Source organism: Daucus carota, chromosome 3, assembly GCF_001625215.2.
Source record: "Daucus carota subsp. sativus chromosome 3, DH1 v3.0, whole genome shotgun sequence".
NCBI classification, from domain to species: domain Eukaryota; kingdom Viridiplantae; phylum Streptophyta; class Magnoliopsida; order Apiales; family Apiaceae; genus Daucus; species Daucus carota.
The window spans coordinates 46,594,373-46,620,412 of record NC_030383.2 but is presented as its reverse complement, the minus strand read 5'-3'; the positions used below and the strand labels follow the sequence as shown (position 1 = coordinate 46,620,412).

Here is a 26,040-nt window from a genome sequence, read left to right as displayed (position 1 = left end):
TTTCATTCTGCTAACTACCAAACACAAATATTAACGGATTCACATTATCCAATTTATGACATAACCTAAACATATAGTATTCTTCCTAACTTCTATTTTCCAAACATGATTAATGTTTATTAGTTAGATTATTGTCAATCCTCTAATGAGCTATTCTTAATAGTTTTCCAAAAATTAAATTTTAAGTTCAAACCGCTATTTGATATGCTAATATTCAAATATAAATATTAGTGGATCTGCTAACTGTCAAATATCAATAATAGTGGATTCGTTTGAATCAAACCTCTCATATTGTAACTCAAACATCCAATTTTTTCCATACTTGTAACTTTCATATACGATCAACTTTAACTAGATTAATGACAATCTGCTAATCGAAAAATCTCATTTTAATTTCTAAAAATTAATTTTTTTGAATTTCTGATATAATTCAAACGTCTAATTTTCTTCCAAACTTCTAACTTTCTTTCAAACATGATCACTGTTATGGGCCACAAATTTTTCCAACTTCATAAGATAAGGGATAAAAATTATGAAAAGCCATTTTTCGGGTCCCGAATGGAGTTGAGAATATTTGATGAGAGTAATCGAAAACGGGGGTAGAAGGGGAAACGGAAAGAAGGAAGAAGAGAAAGTGGGCAAGTTGATTATAATGTGGCGTTCACATGTGAAGAGTAAGGAGGGGGACATAGGGGCCAGCAGAGGTGGGAAGGGAAGAGGGGCGCAAAGAAAGGGGCTAAGGCATGCACATGGACGAGCACATGGAAATCACAGATAAAGAAGAGAGCCCCCAAGTGAGTGTTTTGGGTAAGCAAGTGATCCAGACTCCCTGCATTTGTGTTTTCGCCAGAAAAGCATGTGAATGACAAAGGAGAGACACTGATGCAGCCTAGCATCATATCAACTGTCCTCCATGTTCTTCACATTCCCTGCATGTTTTCCCTTTTTCTTCTCCCTGTTTGTTTTTCTTTTTATTACTTCCTCCTTACCTTTTTATGTATATATATTCTACTGCTTACTACATCCATGTGTACAAATATAAATATATCGATCTTACACCTGCTATAAAATTACTCCCTGTCCCATGTTAAGTGATGTTTGATTTTTTACACGTATATTGAAGTGTAAAAAAACAATATCTACACTCAATAAAATAATTCAATTCTTATATCAAATAAAAGTTTAGATTCTAAACTTTTATTTGATATAAATTTTATAAGGAATAATTATGTTTAGATGTGATTTTTTTAACATCTTAAAATACGTGTAAAAAAATCAAAAGCAGTTAAAATGGGACGGAGGGAGTATTACTTATTAGCATTTCTAATCTGGTTCACACAAATTTTTAATTCTAAATTAAGGAATAGGTGAAAACCAGGATTCCTATCCGCTCTTCAAAAATTTCTAATCTAATTCAAACAAATTTTTAATTCTACCTTCAAGAATAGGTGAAAAATAGGAATTCTCTCACTTCAAAGAGTAGCAACGTGTTTTAATTCTTTTATTATTTCTAAATTAAAGAACCCTAAATAGCTAACCCGTTGGATACAGTTCCAATCATATTTTTACATTAAAATTTATATTCTGCATTTTATAATTTTATATATTGTTGGTCACAAAATCCAAATCGTTCGCTAAATTAATATATTTGTCTTATATTTAAACTTTTCATCTCTTTTGTTGTGGTTAAAAACTGAAAACTAAATCTATAATATTTTCTGTTGGTATAACCGATAGTAATATTTGACCGAATCGACAATCCCACACGAATTCAACCCGCAAAATATAAATTTAGGAAGGAGTTTTTGGACTGAATTCGGATTAATCCAAAATCAATCAGATAAGCGATTAGCTAAAATTTCGGTTATCCAATACTAGTTGAGAAGCCGCGCGTTGTGGCGGTCTATAAAAATTATATTAATGATGCAATATTAATATTTGTAGAATAAAATAATTTTATGGTTGTCTATAAAATGTATATTAGTGTTTCCAAGTTAATATTTGTAGGATAAAATAAATTTTATATTATAAAAATCTTGATGTAATACCGATACTAATATATAAAATTGCAAAATTGGAATATAATTCATGCTCGAAATTATGAATATATAATATAAAAAGCGGTTTAGTGTTTCTCTCTTCTGTGGTGCACCAAAATATAGGGGGTGTTTTGTTTCATGATTTCTGCTTAATTACCAAACACTTTAATCGCTTATAAGTCTTAATTCTAACTTCCATTTCACTTTTTTATTTTAAACAATAAATATTTATTTTAAACTTACCCGATCGACCCCCTCCTGTTAAAAAGATTGGCGACCGATGTTCCTAGTTCAACAAATCTTGTGTGCAAAATCTTCATAGATTGTCATTTAAGCACGTAGAGACATATCATTAGTTTATTTTGATATTTATAAATTTTTTAATTCACGATTAATCAATCTGATTAATCGAAATTAAAAACTTAAATACATATTTTAGTATATGGATTTTTATTTTTTTAATGAAATGAGAAACTCAATCACTTAATTATCACTCATTTCTATTTCATATTCCGTTCTCGCTCACCATTCTCAGGTCCTCTCAGATATTGATACGCAAGTCCTATTTTGAAAACTTTTAACATAATTATGAAATGAGAACTCTGATTACGACAGACGAAGTTATTAAAAAAAACGTTATGCTTATTTTTTTGAAAATTAAAAAAAAAAAAACTTTATGCTAATTCGTCAAAGAAGTTTATATTCCTTGTTCTATTGTTTGAAATGCGTCCTAAATTAGCTCGTATTTTATAGTACTGAGTTATTCACACTTTGATACACCGATCTTGCAGCATGTAATAATACCTCCCGCTGTCCCGCACGTGCTAAGAATCAGAAGGGATAGCAGAAACATGATCGTAATTAGTCAGAGTTTTTGTAGGAAATTTGTCTCCCTTTTCATCACGTTTTATTGCCTTTTCCTGATACATCAACAATCCATGTACATGCACTAGTATATTGGTTTAAAAGACCATGATTAGTTGCGATTTGATAATTATTTTTTATTTTAATGTTATAAAAGAAAGTGTCAGAGACTAAAAAATTTGATTGTCAATTTTTGAATGGTTTATTCATTTTAATAATAATATGAGATTCATGTGTATATATATAAACCGCTAAATTAAAATTGATCAGAGCATCTCCAACGGTGTTGGCTATAATCGTTAGCTAAATTGGATCTGTAAGACATTATGTAAAATTTGCTGAACCTGTAAGACATTTTGCTTCAATGGTATTGGCTATACTGGTTGGCTATAAATTAAAAATAGTATGTTATTAATATTTTAGATTGTTAAAATAGAATATATCAATTTAATATGGTAATAAATGATGTACAATCTTCTTACAGATTTCTTACAGACCTGTAGAAGTTCGACAAATTTAGCCATCCATAGAGGGTTGGCTAAAATTATAGACAACAGGTTCACGTGGTTGGAGTGCTATTTTTTCAAGATGTTGGCTATATTTTTAAATTTTGGAATGCCAACTCATTTTTTAACCAAGGGTTTTGTACGGTTGGAGATGCTCTCACTAGCCTGTCACATAATTTGGAAAACCGAATTTAGGATACTCAACACCACTCTCCTATAAAAATTGGTCGATAGTTTACAAATCATTTATTAATATTTTACAGAAATTAAAAACTAATTTATAATTTATAAATCACATAAAAATCGAATTAATTGACTGCATCTTTCGAAATCCGGTTTCCATTTTTCAAGTAATAACTACTCGCTCCGTCCTTGTTTTAAACTCCCTATGTCCCTCTCATTTCTTTACGGTTATTATTTTGGGATGTTCCTCTCTTTTGTTTACGTTACTATATAGTAAGTTTTCCCTATCATTACACTCACTATCTTCCCCTACTATCTCATATTTAACAATAAAAACTACTATTACACCCACTACTTTCCTCCACTATCTCAAATTTATTATTAAATATTGATAAGTCCCACCACTTTACTCGCTTTTCATTAAACTTTACTTGTTTTGGTCTCCGTGTCCCCCTCCAATGCAAACAATTGAAGGGGACGGAGGGAGTAGTTCTCATTTTCTTGTTTCTTTATTTTAAAAAAATGTATTCTCCATTAAATTAACATAATAAATCATATGTTAAATTTGTTATCTTCAAAAAGATAATACTAAATGTTGGTAATATATACTAGCTTATATTTTTTGATTGAATGAAAGATGAATTTGACGAGGGACAAAAGATATGGGTAATGGGACGGTACGATTGTTTTGTACTCCCTCAGTCCCAGTCAATTGTATACGTTTCTTTTTCACTGCTCGACACTCATTTTAACGCTCTTAGAGCATCTCCAACCATCTAAAGCCCTTGGCTAAAAAGTGAGGTGGCATACCTAAAATAAAAAAATTTAGCCAACAGCTCCAAAAACCCAACTCCAACCATGCTCAGCTGTTGTCTATAAATTTAGCCAACCTCCTATGGATGGCTAAATTTGTCGAACCTCTACAGGTCTGTAAGAAAATCTGTAGGAAGATTGTACATCATTTATTACCATATTGAACTGATATATTCTATTTTAACAATTTAAAATATTAATAACATACTATTTTTAAATTATAGCCAACCAATATAGCCAGTACCATTGAAGCAAAATGTCTTACAGGTTCAGCAAATTTTACATAATGTCTTACAGGTCCAATTTAGCCAACAATTATAGCCAACGCCGTTGGAGATGCTCTTATAAAACATAGTTCTATAACTTATTTCGAAAATTTTCTTTTATTATATAAAAATATAAATGTTGTATTTTTATACAAAAAAAAAAATCTTAAAAATAAGTTGTGAAACTATGTTTTATTAAAGCATTAAAGTCCGTGTCACGCCCCGTCCCTCAATGTATACTATTGACTGGGACGGAGGAAGTATGCGGTAAAAATTGAATGCTAGAATATCACTAATATAGTAACGAATTTTCTATGGTATGCCCATTGGCGCACAATAATCATCTCACATCTATTAAAATAATATATTTATATATAGTAATTTTAAATTATAACATATTATTTTAAAACATCGGAATATTATACTTTAAGCATTCAGTAATTTTTTAGCGAATATTATATATTGTTTTACTTAAACCACATTTTACCCGAAGCTCTAATTATAATCATTCAAATGTTTGTTACTTTGAGTTGATGTGCACTTTATTCATGATTTAATGATGATTGATGTGAGAGAAATAATTTGACACATAGATGACTAGAACTATTTTAAAGTGATTTTGATTTTCTTGACTCGTTTGTGTAGAGAAAACAGAAGCACTTTTTAGAAGTTATAAATATTAGCGAGATTCTACTTCTTTTCCAAACACTTTAATCATTTATAAGTTTTAACTTACTTCTAACTTCTACTTATTTTTTCAACTTTAATAAATAAACACTTATTTTAAACTCATCCAAACGGCCTCATTATTCACTTTGATTCTACTTTGATATTCGAGGAGTTGTTAAAGTTTTGATGACTTTTTGTTAATGACAGCTTCAAAATTTAGATTAATGTTAAAAAGTACAGCATTTTCGTAAATACCCTCAATTAACCATACATAGTTAAGGAAAAGAATGAAATGGACAAGAGGTTAAATTCAGGTAAACAATATGAGGTGTATATAACAAAATGTGATAACAAAGTAATCCCGTGAAGGAAAATGTTGAATCAAATCCAAAAAGTACAATGATTACATAAAACTAAGTTAGGCACATGTTGATTAGAAAAGATGAGAAATGAGAACGAAGTATCCATTACGAAGACGTCAAAAACAAAAGAATGGGAATGAGCAGATTTCAGGGACATGCATGGTGACAATAATGAAAGCCCGCTTGTTAAATCAAGCCGTGTTTGATTGAATGTTTCTTCTTTCGGCTCATCAAATGCTGGCAAATATATCGACCGTAGGCCTTATTTCTTTGTAACTATGTGATACGTATACAGACTTATGTTAAATCAGTGTGACATCAAATTCACTTTATTCCTTTTGTTTATTGGTCGGCGAGTGCACAGCAGAACTCGACTACTCGTCCAATCTTCACAGATCACAGGTGCTATTACTTATTCCCTCCGTCCCCCTGAGTAGTATACGTTGGGGGACGGGGACGCGACACGGATTTTAATGCTCCTGTAAAGTGTAGTTGTGTAATTTATTTTTAAAATTTTCTTTTTCTGAATTAAAGTTTGGATGTTATATTTTTATTCAGAAAAAGAAAATCTCAAAAATAAGTTACGGAACTATATTTTATAAGAGTATTGAAATGCGTGTCGAACAGTTGAAAAGAAACGTATACAATTAAATGGGACAGAGGGAGTATATAACTAGTTGAGAAACCGCGCGTCGCGGCGGTCTATAAAAATTATATTAATGATTTAATATTAATATTTGTAGAATAAAATAATTTTGCGGTGTCTATAAAAACTGTATTAACGTTTCAAAATTAATATTTGTAGGATAAAATAAATTTTAAATTATAACAATCTTGATGTAATACCAATACTAATATATAAAATTGCAAAATTGGACTATAATTAATGGTGAAAAAATGAAAATAAATTTATACAGGTATTAACAATTTAAAGCACGGCGAATCTTAATTTTATTTGTGTTTTTTTTTAAAGTAATCATGTTCTTACATTGTCACCTTTCGCCAATTTTTTTGGATTGATTGTGCACAAAAACGTCTAACTTAAATATGTGAGATTGTAGTATTGAGAGAGAGAGAGAGAGGAGGTTGTGTTTAGATGATTCAAAACTCTACAATCTATTGGAGAATTTATAGGTGCAGAGATACTTGTGTGCTACTCTTTCCCATAATTAAATAATCTGAAACAAAATCAGATTAAAACTGTAATATCCAGGTTTGACTAAATAATAAAATGTGAGATATTCTATATTATTATAATAATATAGAGTTAAGTTCAATGGAGACCACATTTTTTCTGGAGACTTGGAGACCACATATGTTCTGCAAGTAAAATATTTCATAAAAACATTGCAAAACGTATAATTTTACAAATCATGTTCTCCGAAATCATTATTACATTTAAAATCTTGAATATCATATAAGTTTTACATGTAGAACATTATAAAATGTTTTGTTCTATGAAATATGTTTAATTTGCAGAACATTTGTTCAACTTGCAAAACATGCATTATCTACTTATTAAACATTGATGATTTTCAACAATTTTAATGAATACATGATATTTGTAGAACATATTTTACAAAATAATGTATTTTACAGTGTTTTGATTGCAGAATATACGTGGTCTCCGAGGTCTCCGATAAAAATGCGGTCTCCATAGAACTTTCCTCTAATAATATATGAGATATATGTGCATTAAAATTATTGATCATGCGAGACATGTTTTTATTCTCCCAATTAATATTAAGGTATTGATGTATATTGTTATTAGATATTGTCCCACATTGATTAGAAATAGGAGAGGAAACTTTTGTTGCACTATATAATATGTGGAGGGTATTGGGTATAAATAATGTGATGGGTACTTGGCTCACTTCCCACATTGGTGAGAATGAGAGCAAAGAAGTATCTTTAATCTATAAATTAATAAATGGAAGCACATACAAGTGTGTTAGTTTAACTTTCAATATATGAGCTTTTGTCCCACATCGAGACAAAAGTGTACAAGTGCTAGCCATCTATCTATATAAGTTGATGGGTGTGTTGAACTCTTTACCCCAAAGAAGTTAATATACAACTTTCTAGCTTGAACTTTCCTTCTCTACTTCCCACATCGAGAAGAAGAGGAAATGGGGGGTTCTAACCCATTATTAAAACCCACTTCAAGTAATAAGTTTCAAGTCAATATGGACTGAGGCTTTTGCTTGCTATTATCCGTCCATTTTTCTTTAAACAAACCGAATTTTCACTGAACTTGGTAAAAGGGACTAATTTTAATTAGATGTCTCTATTACCAAGCAAAATAAACAACTAATTCGTTGTTTATTATGAAAGTGAATGATTTTGAGTGCTACCCACATTGAGTGCAAATAAGAAGAAGGGAGTTTAAACTCCTATATATATATCATGAAAGTGTTAGAAGGAACCAAGTGTTTCCTCCCAACTTTCCATCCCACATCGAAAAGGTGTGGAAGTTCAAGGCTTAAAGAGCCTACTTAAACAGCATAGGTTTCAAGAGTTGAATGGAAACCGAGTGTGGACCTTGAGCCTCTTACTTAGTCTATACAAAATCTGGTTGCTTGCCTTCTTAGGCCTGGGTTCCCATAATAACAACTAGAATTGCTTTATAAGAAATATTATCCCCAAAATCTCAAGATTGATTAAAAGAGTATATACTTGTGTTTGTGAAGTGTTGGTTTGGGAATAATAACAACTGAAAAGCAACTCTTGAAATGTTGAGTACTATAGTGTTTCTTCATAAGTGTTGCAAGTTTTTGAAAATCATAAAAGTCCCACATCGATGGGGAAACAAACCACAGGCTACTATTTATGTAGTACTATTAACATTATTTTTATAAATTAGCTGCACAAGTGAGTTGGGTGACGGAGGCCTTGTCACGAATGCACTTGTTGGTCGCCTCTCTTTTATTCAGAAAAATTTAAACGTCCCACATCGAGGTAGTAAATGAATGGGGACAAACCTTCCTCTATATAATTGAGGGAAGTCACCCTTTGTGTTTGATCCTTGTAAAAGGAAAACGAAGGGAATCAAAGCTAAGCTCAGCTTTGAGGTAACTACTTCTTTTAAGTAGTCGTTTATTTCTGTTTATTCTATTGAATAATATTTCAATATTTTATTTAGTAACTTTTTAGATACTACTTATAGTTATAATATTATAAGTAGTTATTAATTTATTTAATGGTGGAATTATGGTTTAATTAACAGAACCACAATTATAAATTTTATAAGTGGCATAGAGAATGATTTATGACAAAGGAAAATATGTATGATTTTAGGTGATTGTGACCTTGATTGAAAGCATCTTCTTGTTTAAGTTGGACCAGTTTAAGTTGGACTCGAGGTAAGTAAAGTACTTAACTGCAACAGGTGATTGTCAATTTTGTGTTACTTTGTGAAGATTGAAATGGTTGTAGTACGTTACTGACTGTGTGTATTTATCGGGAAATTCTGATAGCATATGTTGCTAAATTATACATGTGATCAATTGAGAAGATGATGGTATAATTGAATTGTGTCATTGTTACGAGAAGATAAGTTTTATTAGGCCTTTTGTAGGCTTGTAAGGGTAGCCCTTTAAGGGCAGGCCAGGTTCGATTATCGAATATGAGTTGATCTTGCCTCCTCTATGTTGTTAAGATCTATGTGATCAGATACCACAGAGCAAGGCCGCCTTAGGTCTTGAGCTCGACGGGGCAACGATAGAATAAGGTATACAACGAGCCACTCTGTTGGTAATGGCGCCTGAGGAGGTTTCCCATGGGATATTATGTTATACGAAAGCCCTGCAGGCAAATGTGTCAACATGGTGCACTAATTTAAAGTGTCAAGGTTCATAAATAATAAAGATAAGATGGAATGCACTTATACATGTTGAATTACTTATGTGTGTTAAATTATCTTCAGTTACTTTACTTACTGAGCGACGTAGCTCATAGTTTTCTTGTGTTGCAGGAAAGGGTAAAGATAAACATAAATAGAAGTGGGACCGAGCTGAAGCAGAACCTCGCCTCGATGATGTACATATGGCTACTTTGACCTGGGGATGGCCTAGTTATATGTTTTGTTATATGTCACCTAGTAATGACACGTTTTAAGTATGGTTTGTATTAAAGAATGAAAGTAGACTTTATATGTGTGTAATATGGTTTTTTTGTTGGAGAAAAAAAAAATGCTATTGCTTTTATGATGATTTCGCAATATTATTGCAGTAAGTCTTCTTTTATTTAGTAATTCGGGTTGGGGTGTTACAAAAACTTTCAGACTACTATATTCCGTAAATAATCTGAAACAAAAATCAGATTCTGAAACTTGCTTCTAATATAACCGAAACTGAAAAAGGTAATTCTAATTTTTGATATTTTTCATCGAATAATTCCAGAAAATCAGAAAAATAGAACGGAGCGATGTGAGAGGCGCCACCAACACGCCCCTCGCTTCTCCACCATATTTTCCTGTATACAAAGTAAATCATATAAAAATTAACAACAACAAACATGCCCGATAAACAAAACAAATATTATAAAAGAATAACCAACGAACATACATCACTAATAGTTAATTTATTGATATCATCCATCAATATCATGTCACGACTATATTCTTTTCCCTTGTTTCAATTTGTCGACTCCCACATAGCGATCTATAACTACCTTTGCTTGGAACAACCTTTATTTTTTTAATACTATATATACAATCTTCACTTATTGTTGCAGAAGATTGGCACCACCGAGTTAGAAATCAAGCAAGAGAACTATCACCACCAGAGAGAGGTAAAGTAGTGATATTGAGATAGAGGAGGTTGTGTTTAGATGATTCAAAACTCTACAATCTATTGAAGAATTTATTGGTGCAGAGAGACTTGTGTGCTACTCTTTCCCATAATTAAATAATTTGAAACAAAATCAGATTAAAACTTTCAAACTATTATATTCCATAAATAATTTGAAACAAAATCAGATTCTGAAACTTGCTTCTAATATACCCGAAACTAAAAAAGGTAGTTCTAATTTTTGATATTTTTCATCCAAAAATTCCAGAAAATCAGAAAAATAGAACGAAGCGATGTGAGAGGCGCCACCTACACGCCCTTCGCTTCTCCTTTATATAAGTATATTGATATAATCACAATTTTGGAATTTGGAGGTTTTCAATTTTTGGTAGCATATCAATGATTTATTTTCAGTAAGCAGTAAAAATGACGATATTAGTCGGAAAATTTTAATATTTACTCTTATTGTGCTGGATCATATCCAACCCCCTCTAAAAATTTTAACTGAAATTTAACAAATCATATCGTAAATAAAAATTATATATAAATTATAACAAGTTAAATTTCGTTCAATCCAACCACGTATCCTTTCCTAAAAATGTAATCAACGTTCTCATCTTGATTATATTTGATCAATTTCTACAAATATGTAGCAAGATCTAAGAAAGACTACACAATATATATTATCATATTAAAATGATTCTTTATTTAAAATTTCGTGAAGTAATAATGACATACCGCTTTTAAAATATAATCAATCAATATAACTTGTACGATTGAAATAAAATGTATTTCATATTATGTATTATAGGTCTGCTTTAGCCGATCACTTTTAGCTCACACCGTTGAAGATGCACAAATTATGAAATAAATAATGTACATTTTTATTGTTTTTTTTGGAAAACTAATGAACAACGGAACTTGAGAGACGTAAAGATATTAGTCTTGTTCAAAAGTTAGAGTTTTGGAAAAAGATCATGATTTTCAACCATGTAAATTCGCTGGTATTACTATTTGGTAGTTAGTGGATTGAAGTTATGGTTTGACTCAAAAACTACTTCTCAATAAACTAAACTACATGGAAGAAAATTTTGGATTAAAAAATTAATATGTGTCTAGATAATATATAAATTATTAACCTAACATTTATAATGAGTTAGTCAAAACAGTTAATTAAATACTCTGACAGATATAATTTGCTGACAGAGGTATAATGAATATAATTACTTGTTCGAGTAGGGCTGTCAAAGGGGATGTAGCTCAAATGGTAGAGCGCTCGCTTTGCATGCGAGAGGTACAGGGTTCGATCCCCTGCATCTCCATTTTTTATGCCAGCAGTTTGACCAAACAAACAGTTATCCAGTACACAGTACTGCCGAGTGCGTAAATTAGTCCTGCATGATGTCATTCCTCAGTACAGAGCTCAGAGGGCATATAAACATTAAACACACACAGCTAAACGAAACCTGGTTCTGGTTTTGGTTTTGGTTTTGCTACGAACTATTCAGTATTCACATAAGTCTTAAAATGCTTCTTAATATAAAATCTAAAAAAAATAATTGCACAAGAAACTCAGTGCCTCAATATGAACTTCAAATCACCATTTTTCTTACAAACAATTCAATTTAATTTCTAAAATTAATGACAATCTACAGTTCCATAATTTTATACATTCAACATAAATTCAGGTTGATCTTTAAAATTAAAGAGAGATTGCCCTCCTGATAAGCAATTGTTGGCAACAATCAGTTCGAAAAAAGTTACAGCTGGAAGAGAGAAGGCAGTTTATAGCAAGATAAGCATCATGACCAGTGCAATATGCATTAACATAAAATTTTAGATTGATTGTTTTGGATCCAAACCCATATTTCAAACTAAGGAAACCTTGTGATCATATAAAGTGAACTGTGAGAAATAGAAAATAGAAGGGCAGCCAATTGAAGGATGCCACGTGTGGATTTGTGACCCGATGAAGTACCACTGGGTCTGGGGCCTCTGGGCATCACTCAAATAAATTAGCATATATCAGACATCTTCTGTATCTCAATTGTAATTATACAAATTCACGATAAAACAAAATGTGCCTAATTAAATTTGGAAAAAGAGAACTTGTAATATATCTTATAATGACAAATTAAATTCAACACAAACAACCAGGCACTTGCGTAGCTCTAGGCTCTAGCTCTGACCCCCTCACGCCTGAATAAGCTGAGCCGAGACTTTGTAGCCTCCACATTGGTTTTGACCAAAAGTCTTAATTCTTCTTTGTACCTGTGATTTTGCCTAAACATGGTGGCTGAAATTATAATTGAATACATCTAGTGGCAATGAGAATATAATTAAGCAAGTCAACATGTCAATTGTCCATTAAAAGACTTGAGGAAAAATCTTGACCATTATAAGATGAAGAAAACCAATAAAGGAATGCATACTCATTACAAAATTTAATGGAGGTACATAGTACAGAAATGATTAAAAGAATTTAATGAATAAATTCTATTTCAAACACAAAGATATAGTGGGGAATTAAAATAAGCAAAAAATGGCCATGTTTCACTATAAAGACAAAAATGGCAGAGGTCCAATAACAAAACAAGATACTGATTAATGATACTATAGTACTACACTAAAAAGGATGGAATGGCAGACTTCAGGACTAATCACCAAAGAGAACTAAAATAACAAGTCTTCTTATACCTTCGTTACTGCACAGAAATTTCAGAAGAAACTCGGAGCTTCGAGTCTACCCCACCACTTACTACACAATCACCTTTCCACCAGTCAGCACATAACACCTAAATTGACAAAAAAAACAATAATCGATTAGGGAAGGAAAATGCACAAGGATTATTTCTAAAGTAATGAAAATTATGCATACACCCTAGTACCTTATCCTCATGTGAATCAATGACAGCCAGTGGCCACTGCAATGAATTGCAAGTAACAAGAAGATTAAGTAAACAGCATACATACATGAAAATGTTTCAGTAGATCAAAAAAAAATGAATTACCGCAGTTCTTAGATCCCACAACATTAACTTCCCATCATAGGATGCAGAAAGCAAATGAAACCACGACTTGTCATGCCACTTACAAGTAGATATCCAAGACGAGTGTGACGAAAATTGAAAGACAGGAGCCAAGGTTCCTACAAAAATGAACATAATTACTAGAGCTTATCTTATATTATGTATGCTTGAGAGAAGGGGGTGAGAAAGAAAGGGGGCGGCAAGTAAGAGGGAGGGAGGGAGGAAGAGGCGCAAGGAGGGGGGAAGGTGGGGGGGGGGGGGGGGGGGGGGGGGAAGGGGGATGTGAGAGGGAGGGAGGGAGAGAGACCTGGTTTGCGAGGATCCCAGATCCTAAGGACCGGATCAGAGCCACCAGCAGCTATAAGTGCAGAACCTTCACCTCCAACATCAATGCTGTTGATGACCTTCCCACAAAACTGCAAGACGAAATAGATTATACTGTCATATGATTATGCTTTAACCAAAAATTTCGTTTTCCCTTCTCTCTTTAAAAAAAACAGATGGGTGTTGCATGCAGCATTGCCCTAATAGTGACTGGCATGAATCTCGGCAGTTTATGTATAGAATACCTCTGTGAATTGCAATAAACACTAGATATGCACCTCGCAACCTAGCACAAACCTCTAAACTTGTGTGGTGGAACAATTCCTCAAATTTAGCATCGAGGTTTTCTAGTTATCTAGCACAAGGGATTCTTGGGATCAATTTGCAAATACAAAAACATTAGATTAAAAAAAAATTACAGTAGCTAAATGAGGGGGAATTAAAACATTGAAGAAGCAGATAAGCATATAAATGCTTAAGGCCCCAACCGCAGGTTACTGAATACTCAATCAGAGAACTGACTAGGGAGAAAAAGAAGGATATAGGCTGAGATTCCTAATACATTACATGCACTTGCAACTATAAAAGAAGAGATGCAAGGAATTTATTTTATTTCTACGCAAGTTTGATACTATAATTAAAGGATAAATTACCGCAGAATAATTATAACCCTGATCATACAGTATAGTCCCACCACAAAAGATTGGATTCTAAATAAAACAACTTAAATGCCTGAAAAGGAGAATTCCACTCACCATGTTTGAAGTATCTTTTCCTGTTTCAACGTCCCATCTTCTAATAGAATGATCCCAAGATGCTGAATATATTGTACCATATTCTGGCCAAACAACTGATGACACACATTGTGTATGTCCCACAAATGAAGAAACAGCTTCCCCCTGTTTACCACAGATATAGAAGATGGGAAGATAGCAATACTTCAGTGAAATTTTCTCATGGCATCTTCTTTACAACAGAAAACCATATATTTAAATATGTATAATAAGAAAAGACAATCAAGAACTTGATATTTGTAGCTAGATTCAGCCTGATATGCTACAAACTAATCATATTTGCAGATTGCTGGACACACGAATTAAAAAAAACACATGAACGTAATACCTCTGACTGAGATTCCTCATTTTCACCACCTGTTTTCCTCTTCTTAACAGAGACCAAATCACCTCCTGCTTCAGAGGCCTTAGTTTGCCATAAGTTGATTGTACAGTCCCACGAACCAGAGCACATCTGAAATAAATAAGATTCAAAGAAGCAAGCAAAATAAGAGAGTTATCCAATGACATTGTTCGCGATCTTCAGATATGAGATACAAAGAGAGATTGTGCAAGACCATATCTCCTGATGCTTGTCCTGCAATTGTTTGAACAGACGCATTATGTCCACGCAATGTTCTAAACGATCTAATAGTCATGGGACGATCCAGAGTATCTTCTGCATCAAACTTTTGGAGAAAATGTCATTGTTATTGCAGTCTCAGTACGTAAATTGAGGCCCTATATTAGGGATAGCAATATCAATTTACCTTCCACAATCTTATGGACTTATCTTTGGAAGCAGTCGCTACAAGAGTATCATTGCTACTTCTAGCACCTAACAATAGACATGTACAAATCAACAGTAAATAGATATGGAAACTTCCTTAAATACATTAGCAATTTCTCAGCAACTAGAGTGGAAAACATGTAATTTTACCTTTAGATTTGATAATACTAACTGAAGTGATTGCATCATTGTGTCCCTCTAAAATATGCGTGCATATACCAGCACCTTTCCATACCCTATACATGTACATAAAACCAAAAACAAATACGCAAAAATATAAAAAACAATATTCTGCAACTCTTAAGTCCCAAATGATTCAAAAATCACAAAAATTTAACCAGAAAAAGACAAAAAAAATGAATAAGTTTACCTTCCCAAAGCATCATAGCATCCTGTCAAAATAAACCTGCCAAATGAAAGTAATTACTTAGAGAAACTCCAACAGCATCTTAGTTCACTCCTCAAATTTAATTTAAAACATTGGATCCAAGTAACTTAAGGCATCAATAACTATTCTCATCTCCAACAACATTCCTTATGTAATATTTTATCATTAAAAGGTATCATTATTACAAAAAGTGAATAGAAAAAAAGTGTTTGTTTCTAATATATATTACAAAATAAGAGTTAGAAGAGGAGAGATGTTAGCTAAATATAAGGAATAGGAAGATCTTAGGTTGTATTCACTTGGATAAAAAGGAATGAGGAGAGAATGTGATGGATAATTATAAAGAAATTTTATGAGAAAAGGAGAGTATGAGAAAATAGTGACTAAATATAAATAAGTCCAAATTTTCTATGAAGAAGATTATAGGGAAATATGTTGTTCAAGTGGAATGAGCATTCTCTCCAAAACACGTGGACTAGATTTTTAGTTCAAATGGACTAGATTTTTTAGTTCAAATAGTTGAAATGGAATGATTGAAGGAATGAAAATTATAGACCTTTTCTCTAAGCACCTCCAATTTAGAGTACAAATTTCATTCCATTCTCCCCCCAATCCATTCCATCCAAGTAAACACGGCATTGGTGATTTAAGGAATCATTAGGATATTGTTGGAGAGGTTTTTCTCCCCACATTTCTTATATTTTAGTTTAAGACTCCAAATATTTAAGCTATTGGAGTTGCTCTTATGTTGCTTAAACATAAAAAAAGGTTTACATGAATATTTAAAATGTATAGTGCATGCAAACTATGCCAACAACACGCTTACCCAGGATTAGAACCATCAACCGCACTAACCCAATCATCATGTACAGAAGGCTCTTCTTCTTTTCGCGGGATTACAGCTTTAATGTATTCAATCTCTAATACTTTCTCCTGTAAATCGGCACAAATAGGAGTTAAAATTCTGACAGAAGAATAAACAGGTATATTTACATACCAAATCGATACGCATTCTACCACTATGTTCATTTCAATTCTTAAAACATACATTTGTAACCTACAGTCCTATATCCACACTTATCCATGTACATATACACTTAATCCTATTTATCAGCCACAACCAAATTAAATAATTCAAGCAATGTATAATTCTGCGATGATAACCTAAGCTATTCTTAATTACTCAAATTGATTTTAGCTTTCCCCCATTGCAGTATGATGCACTACAAGCTATAGCAACTACAGAACAAAATAAACATCGGGGTAAAGAAACGTACAGCAGTGATGCCTTTGGCAAGCAGAAACTGTCCAAGCGACATACGGACCAGCTCGCCTTGAATTAAGAAATCGAAAGCCTCGTGTTTCCATTCAGCAGCTTCCTCTCCTTCATACACACCAGCCATTATTTATATTACTTAGTCCAACTCAAAACAAGCAACACAAACTCAATTTGTCCAAAATTATAAAAAATGATAACATTTACAATAAATCAAGAGAGAGATGAGAGGATGTATACCAGAAGCGGCGGATTGAAGAAGAGTGTTGACGAGAGTGGAGAGGCCCATACGAGTGAGATTCGAGGGAATAGCAATAGTAGTATTGGGAGCTTTGAGAGGAGCCTTCAATTTTGTGACGAATCGTACTTGTACTTGCCGCGACATCTCATCTTCTTCGATATCCATGGCAGCCATCGCTTGAGAACTCGGAAAGGGGGGTTTACAAGTGGAGACGACAAAGTGATGAGCTGCTAGGGTTTAACACAAGACTTTGGGGTTTTATTTCAGGATTGTTTGTCTACGAGTTCCGCCCAAAAATATTTACGGTAGAATATTACAATAGCGATAAAGCTTTAGTTTTTTTTTTTTGAAAAAAAAAAGGAGATAATTCAATAAATAATGGCCATACGGCATCTACAAGAATGATCGAGTCGAACAAACATAGAAAAAATTAACATGCCTGTCTTCATACCCAAGATGAGACAAATAAGCGATGTTGAAATTGACGATGGTACATCTATAGATCCTTGCTCTGTGTTCACCATCTTTTCCAAAAACTCCGTTTGAGCTATCGACCACAAATGCAATTCCCGAAAGGCTTTATCTATGAATCCAAACCACTCTCACTTTTTACTTTTTACTTTAGAATATTTACGGTAGAATATTTACGGTAAAAAATAATGAACGGATTTAGTCAGTAAAAAATAATGAACGGATTTAGTCCGTTTATTTATTTGAAATATGTATATTAATAAATTATTATATGTGAGGTCGGGTTTTGAACTTTTGATTACTCAGTGATTATAGGTCGATTTATATTTAATCAGAATTTTAATCTGAGTCATGCTGGAAAAGGCCATCAGATCGCTAGCTAGCTTCTACTCCAAAGCAGGCCCGACTGCTGCAATGCCGGAGGAAGTTAAATCTGACATTCTCTATGACTTGAACACTGCAGAAGAATTTTTGTAATATAGGAGTTTTTGCCATTCATGCATATAACATAACAAGCACAGCTCATTCAAAAGAATTGGCAATTGTATACACATTCTACTGTACATGGCATTTCTACTTATAGTTAATGCTTCTATCAAACTTCTTTGTCGAAGTTCTAGTCTTCTAGAGTGACATTTGGCTCTCTCAGGTGCATTTTTGCATGAATGAACTTAGCCAAACCTTGTTTGGTTGGCAACATAATTGTGTAACATTGGTCTTAGCTTGCTCAATGCTCCCTTTTTCAAAAAACCCTAGCCTCCCCTCTCTTTTTTTTTCCACCAGCCGTCGGAGATTTCATCGATTTTCATCGATGAAAAGCTCTGAATCAATTTATTTCTCTTGATTTGTTCTCGTTTTCTCAATAATACTCCCTACCGGATTATTCTAAGATTTTAGATCCACTCGATTTTCAAGATTTTGATTTGGTTTTTCAAAAAACCCTAGCCTCCCCTCTCTTTTTTTTCCACCAGCCGTCGGAGATTTCATCGATTTTCATCGATGAAAAGCTCCGAATCAATTTATTTCTCTTGATTTGTTCTCGTTTTCTCAATAATACTCCCTACCGGATTAGTTCCAAGATTTTAGATCCACTCGATTTTCAAGATTTTGATTTTGTGATAAATCAATTGAGATAAGTCAATGACGAGTCAAGCGATTGCGGTTCAATCTTAGTCATAGCAGTGATTACATATATTTATATTTGATAAGGTAAGGATCGTGTGAATTGACCCCACGACAATGATATGAGTTCGAAATCTTTTGCTTTAGTGGTTTTAAATATATTTGTCTTATATGTCCTTTGTAATTGGTTATATATTTAGTTTTTGATTTTTTTTATGATTCACTTTATAACCAGATTTAAAAGACTTGTTGTTTCTTTGATTTTATTATTGTGCCCCTTCGAGGGAGTGCCATAATTGATGGCTTTTTGATATTGTATCGCGATTTTGTTTGTCGTTTATTAACGATTGTGTTATTTTTGTGCCTGGCATAATCTTTCGTGCTTGATTCTCTTTCCTCCTCTTTTTTTTCTCTCCCTATTTAGTTTCTTCTTTTCCGTGGACTTTTGTCTTTCATCTGGGTTTTCTTTTCGGTCATTAAAGTTTTATAGGCTAAATTTCTGGGCCATCTCTGCATGACCTCTTTAGTTTCTTCTTTTCCGTGGATTTTGTTTTTCTTTCGAGTGTTTTCTCGGACATCAAAATTTTTATCTAATTTTTTGGGGCTTTTTGACATGTCCTTTGGTTAGATAAAAGTTTTCATATACGAAAGAAGCTCTCCCATTCCTTCGGTATTGTATTTCGATACAATTCAATGACGCGAAAGTCTTATGACAAAAAAAAAGAAAAAAAAATTTTAATTTGAGTCCGTCAACCCGATTTGATACCTAAAATCTAAAACAAAGTTTTTTTATTTTGTGAAAGAAAATGTCATGATGGGGTAGGATTAGTCTTTATAATAAATAATAATTGAGTTGTATTCGTTCAGATTTTTTTAAAAGAAAATTATTATTTAGAATTTTGAGAATAATTTAAAAAACTATAATTTCACAAATAATGAAAGAAATTATATGCATGGGTTTAATATATATCATAAATTTTGATTCACCATTTCTTTCAATAATTTTTTTAATAAATGAGTTAATTCAATAATAAAAAGTCATATGGTATCTATATAAAGAGTCACGTCGAGCAAATAAAACACGGAAATATTGATCCATTATTCCTTGAAAATAAAATCACGTGATTTGTTGAAAATGATATTTACACATGAATGCAATCCTCTAACAACTTTTATTAATAAATCAAGTACCATACTTACACAAATGGTGAATAAATATAAAACTCTCACAAAAATGGTGAGCCAAAAATAAAATAAAAAACCAGATGTAAAGTAAACGAGTAGCAATTTTAGATTTGCAAATAAGTAAATAAAATACCGACAATCTTTAGATCTGTAAAACATTTCACAAAACAAGAAAACTAAGATCTCGGAAGAGTGATAAATAATATCTCGGTGGAATTGAGATCTAAGAAAAGAATCCAAATCGAGTTTCTTGCATAACAATTTATGAATCCACTGTTAAAAGTAAAAAACACTACTTGCAAGATAGTTAAATGTAAGGAACATCTCTCGGGAAGTAGGACCGGAGTTCCTAGACTAGTAAGCTGTAAGCCCAAAAAAGTAACACGTCAATGAAACTAGATTTGCCACCTGTCCTTACACAAATCTGAGGAGATACCTCAACTCCTCTTCTTCTTAGAAGTATCTGCAAACTGACATACACGCCTTACAAGTAGATAAATAAACTTAAATTCTCCAGAGTAATAGTAAATGAAAAAATTATGATAGTTTCGAAGTATTTATAACTAGCTACTCTTCCCTACAGGTAAGTAGCACAATATTTGAATATATACAAACTAGTGGTGAAGTGATGTAACAGAAGGAAGTTTTTAAAATCATACATCAGGAGTATCAGAGCTCAAGTGAGGTAAATTATGAAGCTTATCATATCAATTCTTTTGCACAGTTATACACTTGTTGGTAATTAATTATATATCCAACAAGCTTGCTTAAGCATGTTAGAGCTTGCTTAAGCATGTTAGAAAATGTTATTTTATGCTTAGAATGTTCAAGTATGATGCTATTCAGTTTTTGAGATTTGAGATCTGTCCCCTAGGTAGTTTACACTGGGGACGAGAGTTTGGCACGCATTTTAATACTCTTAGAAAATATATTTCCGTAATTTATTTTTTATTTTTTTTCTTTCGAATAAAAATTTGATATTTGAATTTTTATACTTAAAAAAAATCTCAAAAATAAGTTACGGAACTATGTTCTATAAGAGCCTTGAAATGCGTGTCGAGCAGTGAAAAAAAACTGTAATGAAATGAGGGGGACAGAGGGAAGTATTTGTGTATCCTTACAGCCTAATTCAAGGGAATGGCTACCAATAATAATTTTTTTCTGCCTCCTGATCCTTCTATTGAGGACTAGCCGCAAAGTTTGATCATTCTTAAGATAGATATTCTCGATCCAAGGCTAGCTCAAGCTGGTGTAGTATGTAAATTTTTACATGCTGACATCTCTGAGTTATTATATTCCAAAATTAGCACAGCGAAACCATAGTCAAACTAAGCTGACACGCCCTACTGCGCGCATATATTTGTTGTTTACTTGGTTATCTTGATAAAAAAGAAAATCGGCTATGTTATCTTCTACTAATTGCCTTATAGTATCAAACTTGAGCCGGTGATGGCATATGCTATCTTATTGTGATTTACATTTAGAAAGCACATCGGGCCATACTAGTTTCGAGGTGAGTACCAGAATTCAGCATGTTTTCTTATGTTTATTTTCAATATTTGCATCTGATTCTGCTCTAATTTATTTTTCTTTTCTAGTTGTGTAATTTATATGTGCTTCTAGCATCAAACACATACATATTGCTTAGATCTATATTTTATCAAATCTCCCACTAGTAGTGTTACTTTGTAACATAAAACGTCATTTAATATATACATATATGTCTGAGTAGATACCATACACACATCAAGTTTAATTGCAAGAACTTCGCTTCTTATGCACGTTATACAAACAAGCTTCGCTATAAACTTCATACTGCCAGTTTAGGACTTCAAGTCTTCTGATCTTTAACTTGTAAGGATTAATATTTTGATTTTTCCAAAAGAATATAGAAAATCAAAAGTTACTTAAGCTAGATAATCCATGAAGTACAAAATTGGTAAACAGATTTATAAGCTTGCTTGATTAGTTTTGTACACGAATATGAGTGCATGAGCATCCCGTTCTAAATTCGAAGGAGCAGTTGAGTTCTTATTCTTATGAAAAGCAACGAGGGAATAGATGAAGATGAGCCATAATTTTAAAGTAAACTAGGGTCAAGTCTTCTGATCTTTAACTTGTAAGGATTAATATTTTGATTTTTCCAAAAGAATATAGAAAATCAAAAGTTACTTAAGCTAGATAATCCATGAAGTACAAAATTGGTAAACAGATTTATAAGCTTGCTTGATTAGTTTTGTACACGAATATGAGTGCATGAGCATCCCGTTCTAAATTCGAAGGAGCAGTTGAGTTCTTATTCTTATGAAAAGCAACGAGGGAATAGATGAAGATGAGCCATAATTTTAAAGTAAACTAGGCTGTTCCACTGTCATCCACATTTCCCTTTATTTAAGTAACGATATGATCAATTACTAGTAACTAAATAGAGCTTGCGAAGAACAAATTCAAGGTAAGGGGGGTATAATAGGGATAGAAGATGATGAGAGTGAGGGATATTGACGAATTGAATACGAAATACCAAAGAACTTGTGAAGAATATGAAATTTAAGGAAATGGTGTGGAAAAGATTGTATTATGTCATATTTGTTAAATGGGATGAGCATTACAGAAACACACTGTAGTTGGCCATTTAGCATAGTATTATGTACTTCGGCAAGTAATGGTAACCAATGGCAACATCATATTAATATCTTGATTGACCTTAATTCTTTTAGTATGTACTTTCCTAATTTCTTGGACGTGACAATAATTTTTCAATACTAAGCAAAGAAGGATTATGGTCAAAAAAAGCGATTCCTGACTAACCCTTAAACATGCACATACGCAGTGCAGCTTCCCGTCTATTTTAAAGGGATAAATTTACTTCTTTTTTGGTGAAGCTGTAATTTCTCTTCTTAGTCTTCACTGATATTTCTTTTGTTGTGCTGAACTTTTGTAGGTTTTATTAATCAAAAATGTTTATAATCGAAAGTAAGGGAGGCGCTATTGCCTGTATGATTCTTGCCCTTCTCTTTTTGGGTACTTGGCCAGCAATTCTGACTGTCCTGGAGCGACGAGGCCGTCTTCCTCAGCATACTTACCTCGATTATTCAATCACCAATTTCTTGGTGGTTATAACTATTGCTCTCACACTTGGACAGATTGGAGATAGCAGACAGAACATGCCAGATTTTCTCACTCAACTTTCTCAGGTCAGTTGATTAAAATAGTTATGAACTTCATACATAAATAGTAGCTCATGCATAAAAGGTATTTCGCATAAAATCTTGTCTTCAATCTAAATTTAGTTTGCTTTGTAGTGTTTAATAATTTGGTCTCTACTAGATATAAGTTCTCGACTCGATCATCTGTTCTGCTCTTTTATTAACTTTCTGATAAATGAAATATGCGCTAAGAATCTGATCTTTATCGGTTATTTAACTAATTCTTTTGCTGATATTTGATACTGAAGAATACATATGTTAAATTAACTTCTGTCATCATTATATCGAGGATAAATGATGCAGGACAATTGGCCATGTGTTTTGATGGCAATGGCTGGTGGAATATTTCTAAGCTTAGGGAACCTATCTACACAATATGCTTGGGCTTTTGTAGGACTGTCAGTGACTGAAGTGATCACATCTAGCATAGCCGTTGTTATTGGTGAATATATTTATTGTCAATACTCTATAAAAATCTTTTGCGGATAGATTTGTCCACTAGCCACGACTATTTTCTTAAATATTTTGACTTAAATGATGAAAGCTAAAGAGATTTGCCTAATAATATATTGTACCAGGCACAACATTGAACTATTTTCTGGACGATCGAATTAACAAAGCTGGAATTCTTTTCCCTGGTGTTGGGTGCTTCCTTATTGCCATTTTCCTAGGATCTGCTGTACATTCCTCCAATTCGGCAGATAATGCTGCAAAACTTGAACGCTTGTCTTATGGCCACCCAGAAGGAGCAGGGTGAATTTTCATTTTGGCTGTTAATTGTAATATGTATAAGGGCACACAGTAAGTTGTGTTCCCTCCTGGCAAATGCTAACAACATTCTCCGGTTATTGGCAGGGCAGTACAGATGTCAAGTCATAAAAACACACATTCACTTAAAGGTAAAAAGTTCATCATGTCTGCATTAAGAGTTTTGCACCAATTAAGTTGCTTACATGCTGAAACAAAATTTTCTTAGATGGTGTAAAAGACCTTGAAAATGGAATCGGAGAAGGGGGAAAAACGAAAGCCGGAACTGCAGACTTCTTAATAGAGCTCGAAAACACAAGATCAATAAAGGTCTACAAAGAGCTTAATTTATTGAAAATACTATACAAAGGGTGCTTGACGACGTATTACTAATAGTGGTTTTAATCTTTTCATGATTAGGTATATGGTAAAAGCATAATGATAGGTTTGGTCATAACCTTGTTTGCGGGCTGTTGTTTCTCTTTATTTTCACCTGCCTTCAACTTGGCTACAAATGATCAGTGGAACACTATGAAGAGCGGGGTTCCTCATTTGGTGGTGTACACCGCATACTTTTACTTCTCGCTCTCTTCATTCACGGTAGCAATGGTTCTAAATATCATATTCCTTTACCGACCTATTCTTAAGTCGCCAAAATCATCCATGGCAAAGTATCTAAATGACTGGAATGGAAGATACTGGGCTTTTTTTGCTGGCATCTTGTGTGGTCTCGGGAATGGTCTTCAATTCATGGGAGGTCAAGCAGCAGGTTATGCTGCAGCTGATGCTGTTCAGGTAAGTTTCCATTTTGCTTTCTGCATTTGATCTTTTACATACTTAAAGTTTGCCAATTTTTCCACATCTTTATTTTCCTTGCTAAACACTGTTTTAACCTTGAGAATTTGGATGAGGTTATGTAATTTTTTAAATCTTGCAATCGAGTGTGCTTCTGGACATATTACACTTTACGACACCCATGAAACTTGCATCATCCAAGATATCTCACACTCGAATTTAATAAGTCATCTTATTGTTACAACTATTAATTTACCATGTTCTGGTCACTTGTATTAATCCGATTTATGTCTTGCTACTATTCGAGGCACTTCCACTTGTGAGCACCTTCTGGGGTATACTGTTCTTTGGAGAATACAGGAGATCAACAAAAAGAACCTATGTTTTACTGGTGAGCATGTTGGTCATGTTCATTGTTGCAGTGTCGGTGCTCATTGCATCATCAGGGCATCGAAAGACCTAATATTTTCTTGTATTTGCAAAACTAAGGAATTTTTATGTTGCTCTAGCAAGTTGAAAGCTCTGTATGTTCAGGGATCCCAAAAAACTCGCTAGAAGGAGGGGTCGAACCTCCGACCTTGTGGTTAACAGCCACACGCTCTAACCAACTGAGCTATTCCAGCAGATGGCTTCTGACAGCACATTTTATTATTTCATTAAACTAGAAAAAAGTATCGCACTAATTAAACTTGATTGTCTTGGATATAGTACATTAGCGATCTACTTAATAGTTTATTGAGTGTATTATTCTTCTGACAAAGCTTAATATTTTAGGTGAAGGAGACGCTATTTTATACTTTCAGACTCTTGATAATTAGCTCTTCTAGATGGCAAAATAATACAGTAACCTCTCAAACAATCTTTAATGATTTCAAACGTATAACAATCATGGAATAGAGAGTTGATGGATGATTACTCATTACACATTAGCTTTAAATCTAAAAAATTATTTAGTTTTTCTGTTCGGGAGTCGGGACTCTCTCAATTCACTTGTAATACAGTACATTGATATTTCTTGGTTTAGTTGATCTGTCTCTTATAAAAGGAAAAAAAATACAAAGCTGCTCTGCTCCATCCTCCAAGTCTTAGACAGTTTATGGTCCCGTGAATGTCAAACGTAATCGCCATAGGCAGAGCCGCAGAGGCCTTACATAATCAACGTCACTGTTCCTTTGTCAGCTGGTGGTAACAAAGGAAACTA

General features: G+C 33.1%; 2 protein-coding genes, 1 long non-coding RNA gene and 2 other non-coding genes across 8 annotated transcripts; 3 read left to right on the top strand and 2 right to left on the bottom strand.

Moving 5' to 3' along the window:
- Positions 1-8,639: 8,639 nt before the first annotated feature.
- LOC135151672 (uncharacterized) lies at positions 8,640-9,907 on the top strand. Its single transcript, XR_010290526.1, has 3 exons — positions 8,640-8,773; positions 9,000-9,064; positions 9,676-9,907. It is a non-coding gene; the product is annotated as an uncharacterized LOC135151672 (long non-coding RNA).
- A 1,834-nt stretch (positions 9,908-11,741) lies between these two features.
- TRNAA-UGC (transfer RNA alanine (anticodon UGC)) lies at positions 11,742-11,814 on the top strand. Its single transcript has one exon. It is a non-coding gene; the product is annotated as a tRNA-Ala (tRNA).
- Positions 11,815-12,494: 680 nt separating this feature from the next.
- LOC108210524 (ribosome biogenesis protein WDR12 homolog) lies at positions 12,495-17,610 on the bottom strand. Of its 2 annotated transcripts, none has more exons than XM_017381852.2 (14): positions 17,313-17,610; positions 17,074-17,180; positions 16,623-16,729; positions 15,779-15,814; positions 15,559-15,644; positions 15,389-15,456; positions 15,197-15,307; positions 14,968-15,093; positions 14,601-14,744; positions 13,829-13,937; positions 13,504-13,640; positions 13,381-13,416; positions 13,190-13,287; positions 12,495-12,775 (listed from the first exon to the last, which is right to left on the bottom strand). In XM_017381852.2, exons 1-13 carry the CDS (start codon positions 17,485-17,487, stop codon positions 13,195-13,197), a joined length of 1,335 nt encoding a protein of 444 aa, XP_017237341.1. In that variant the 5' UTR covers positions 17,488-17,610; the 3' UTR covers positions 12,495-12,775; positions 13,190-13,194. The 2 variants fall into 2 exon arrangements, with proteins under 2 accessions (XP_017237341.1, XP_017237342.1); XM_017381853.2 differs by having other exon boundaries at positions 12,561-12,763; positions 17,313-17,598.
- A 2,954-nt stretch (positions 17,611-20,564) lies between these two features.
- On the top strand, positions 20,565-25,610 carry LOC108213437 (ureide permease 1). 3 transcript variants are annotated; one of them, XM_064089115.1, is made up of 8 exons: positions 20,565-20,776; positions 23,033-23,285; positions 23,601-23,739; positions 23,876-24,050; positions 24,153-24,196; positions 24,274-24,374; positions 24,465-24,839; positions 25,147-25,610. In XM_064089115.1, exons 2-8 carry the CDS (start codon positions 23,049-23,051, stop codon positions 25,300-25,302), a joined length of 1,227 nt encoding a protein of 408 aa, XP_063945185.1. In that variant the 5' UTR covers positions 20,565-20,776; positions 23,033-23,048; the 3' UTR covers positions 25,303-25,610. The 3 variants fall into 3 exon arrangements, with proteins under 3 accessions (XP_063945185.1, XP_017240717.1, XP_063945187.1); XM_017385228.2 differs by lacking the exon at positions 20,565-20,776 and adding an exon at positions 20,870-21,604; XM_064089117.1 differs by lacking the exon at positions 20,565-20,776 and adding an exon at positions 21,655-21,945.
- On the bottom strand, positions 25,389-25,462 carry TRNAN-GUU (transfer RNA asparagine (anticodon GUU)). Its single transcript has one exon. It is a non-coding gene; the product is annotated as a tRNA-Asn (tRNA).
- Positions 25,611-26,040: the final 430 nt, after the last annotated feature.

What these genes read in the sequence shown, in the direction of transcription:
- LOC108210524 (XM_017381852.2), bottom strand. Translation starts at nt 17,487, where the DNA reads ATGGCTGCCATGGATATCGAAGAAGATGAGATGTCGCGGCAAGTACAA. An exon ending in GTTGATGGTTCTAATCCTGG is followed by an intron (nt 15,815 to 16,622) that starts GTAAGCGTGTTG and finishes TTCATTTGGCAG; the next exon opens with GTTTATTTTGACAGGATGCT. An exon ending in TAGTATTATCAAATCTAAAG is followed by an intron (nt 15,457 to 15,558) that starts GTAAAATTACAT and finishes GTCTATTGTTAG; the next exon opens with GTGCTAGAAGTAGCAATGAT.
- LOC108213437 (XM_064089115.1), top strand. Translation starts at nt 23,049, where the DNA reads ATGTTTATAATCGAAAGTAAGGGAGGCGCTATTGCCTGTATGATTCTT. An exon ending in TTCTCACTCAACTTTCTCAG is followed by an intron (nt 23,286 to 23,600) that starts GTCAGTTGATTA and finishes TAAATGATGCAG; the next exon opens with GACAATTGGCCATGTGTTTT. An exon ending in GGCCACCCAGAAGGAGCAGG is followed by an intron (nt 24,051 to 24,152) that starts GTGAATTTTCAT and finishes GGTTATTGGCAG; the next exon opens with GGCAGTACAGATGTCAAGTC.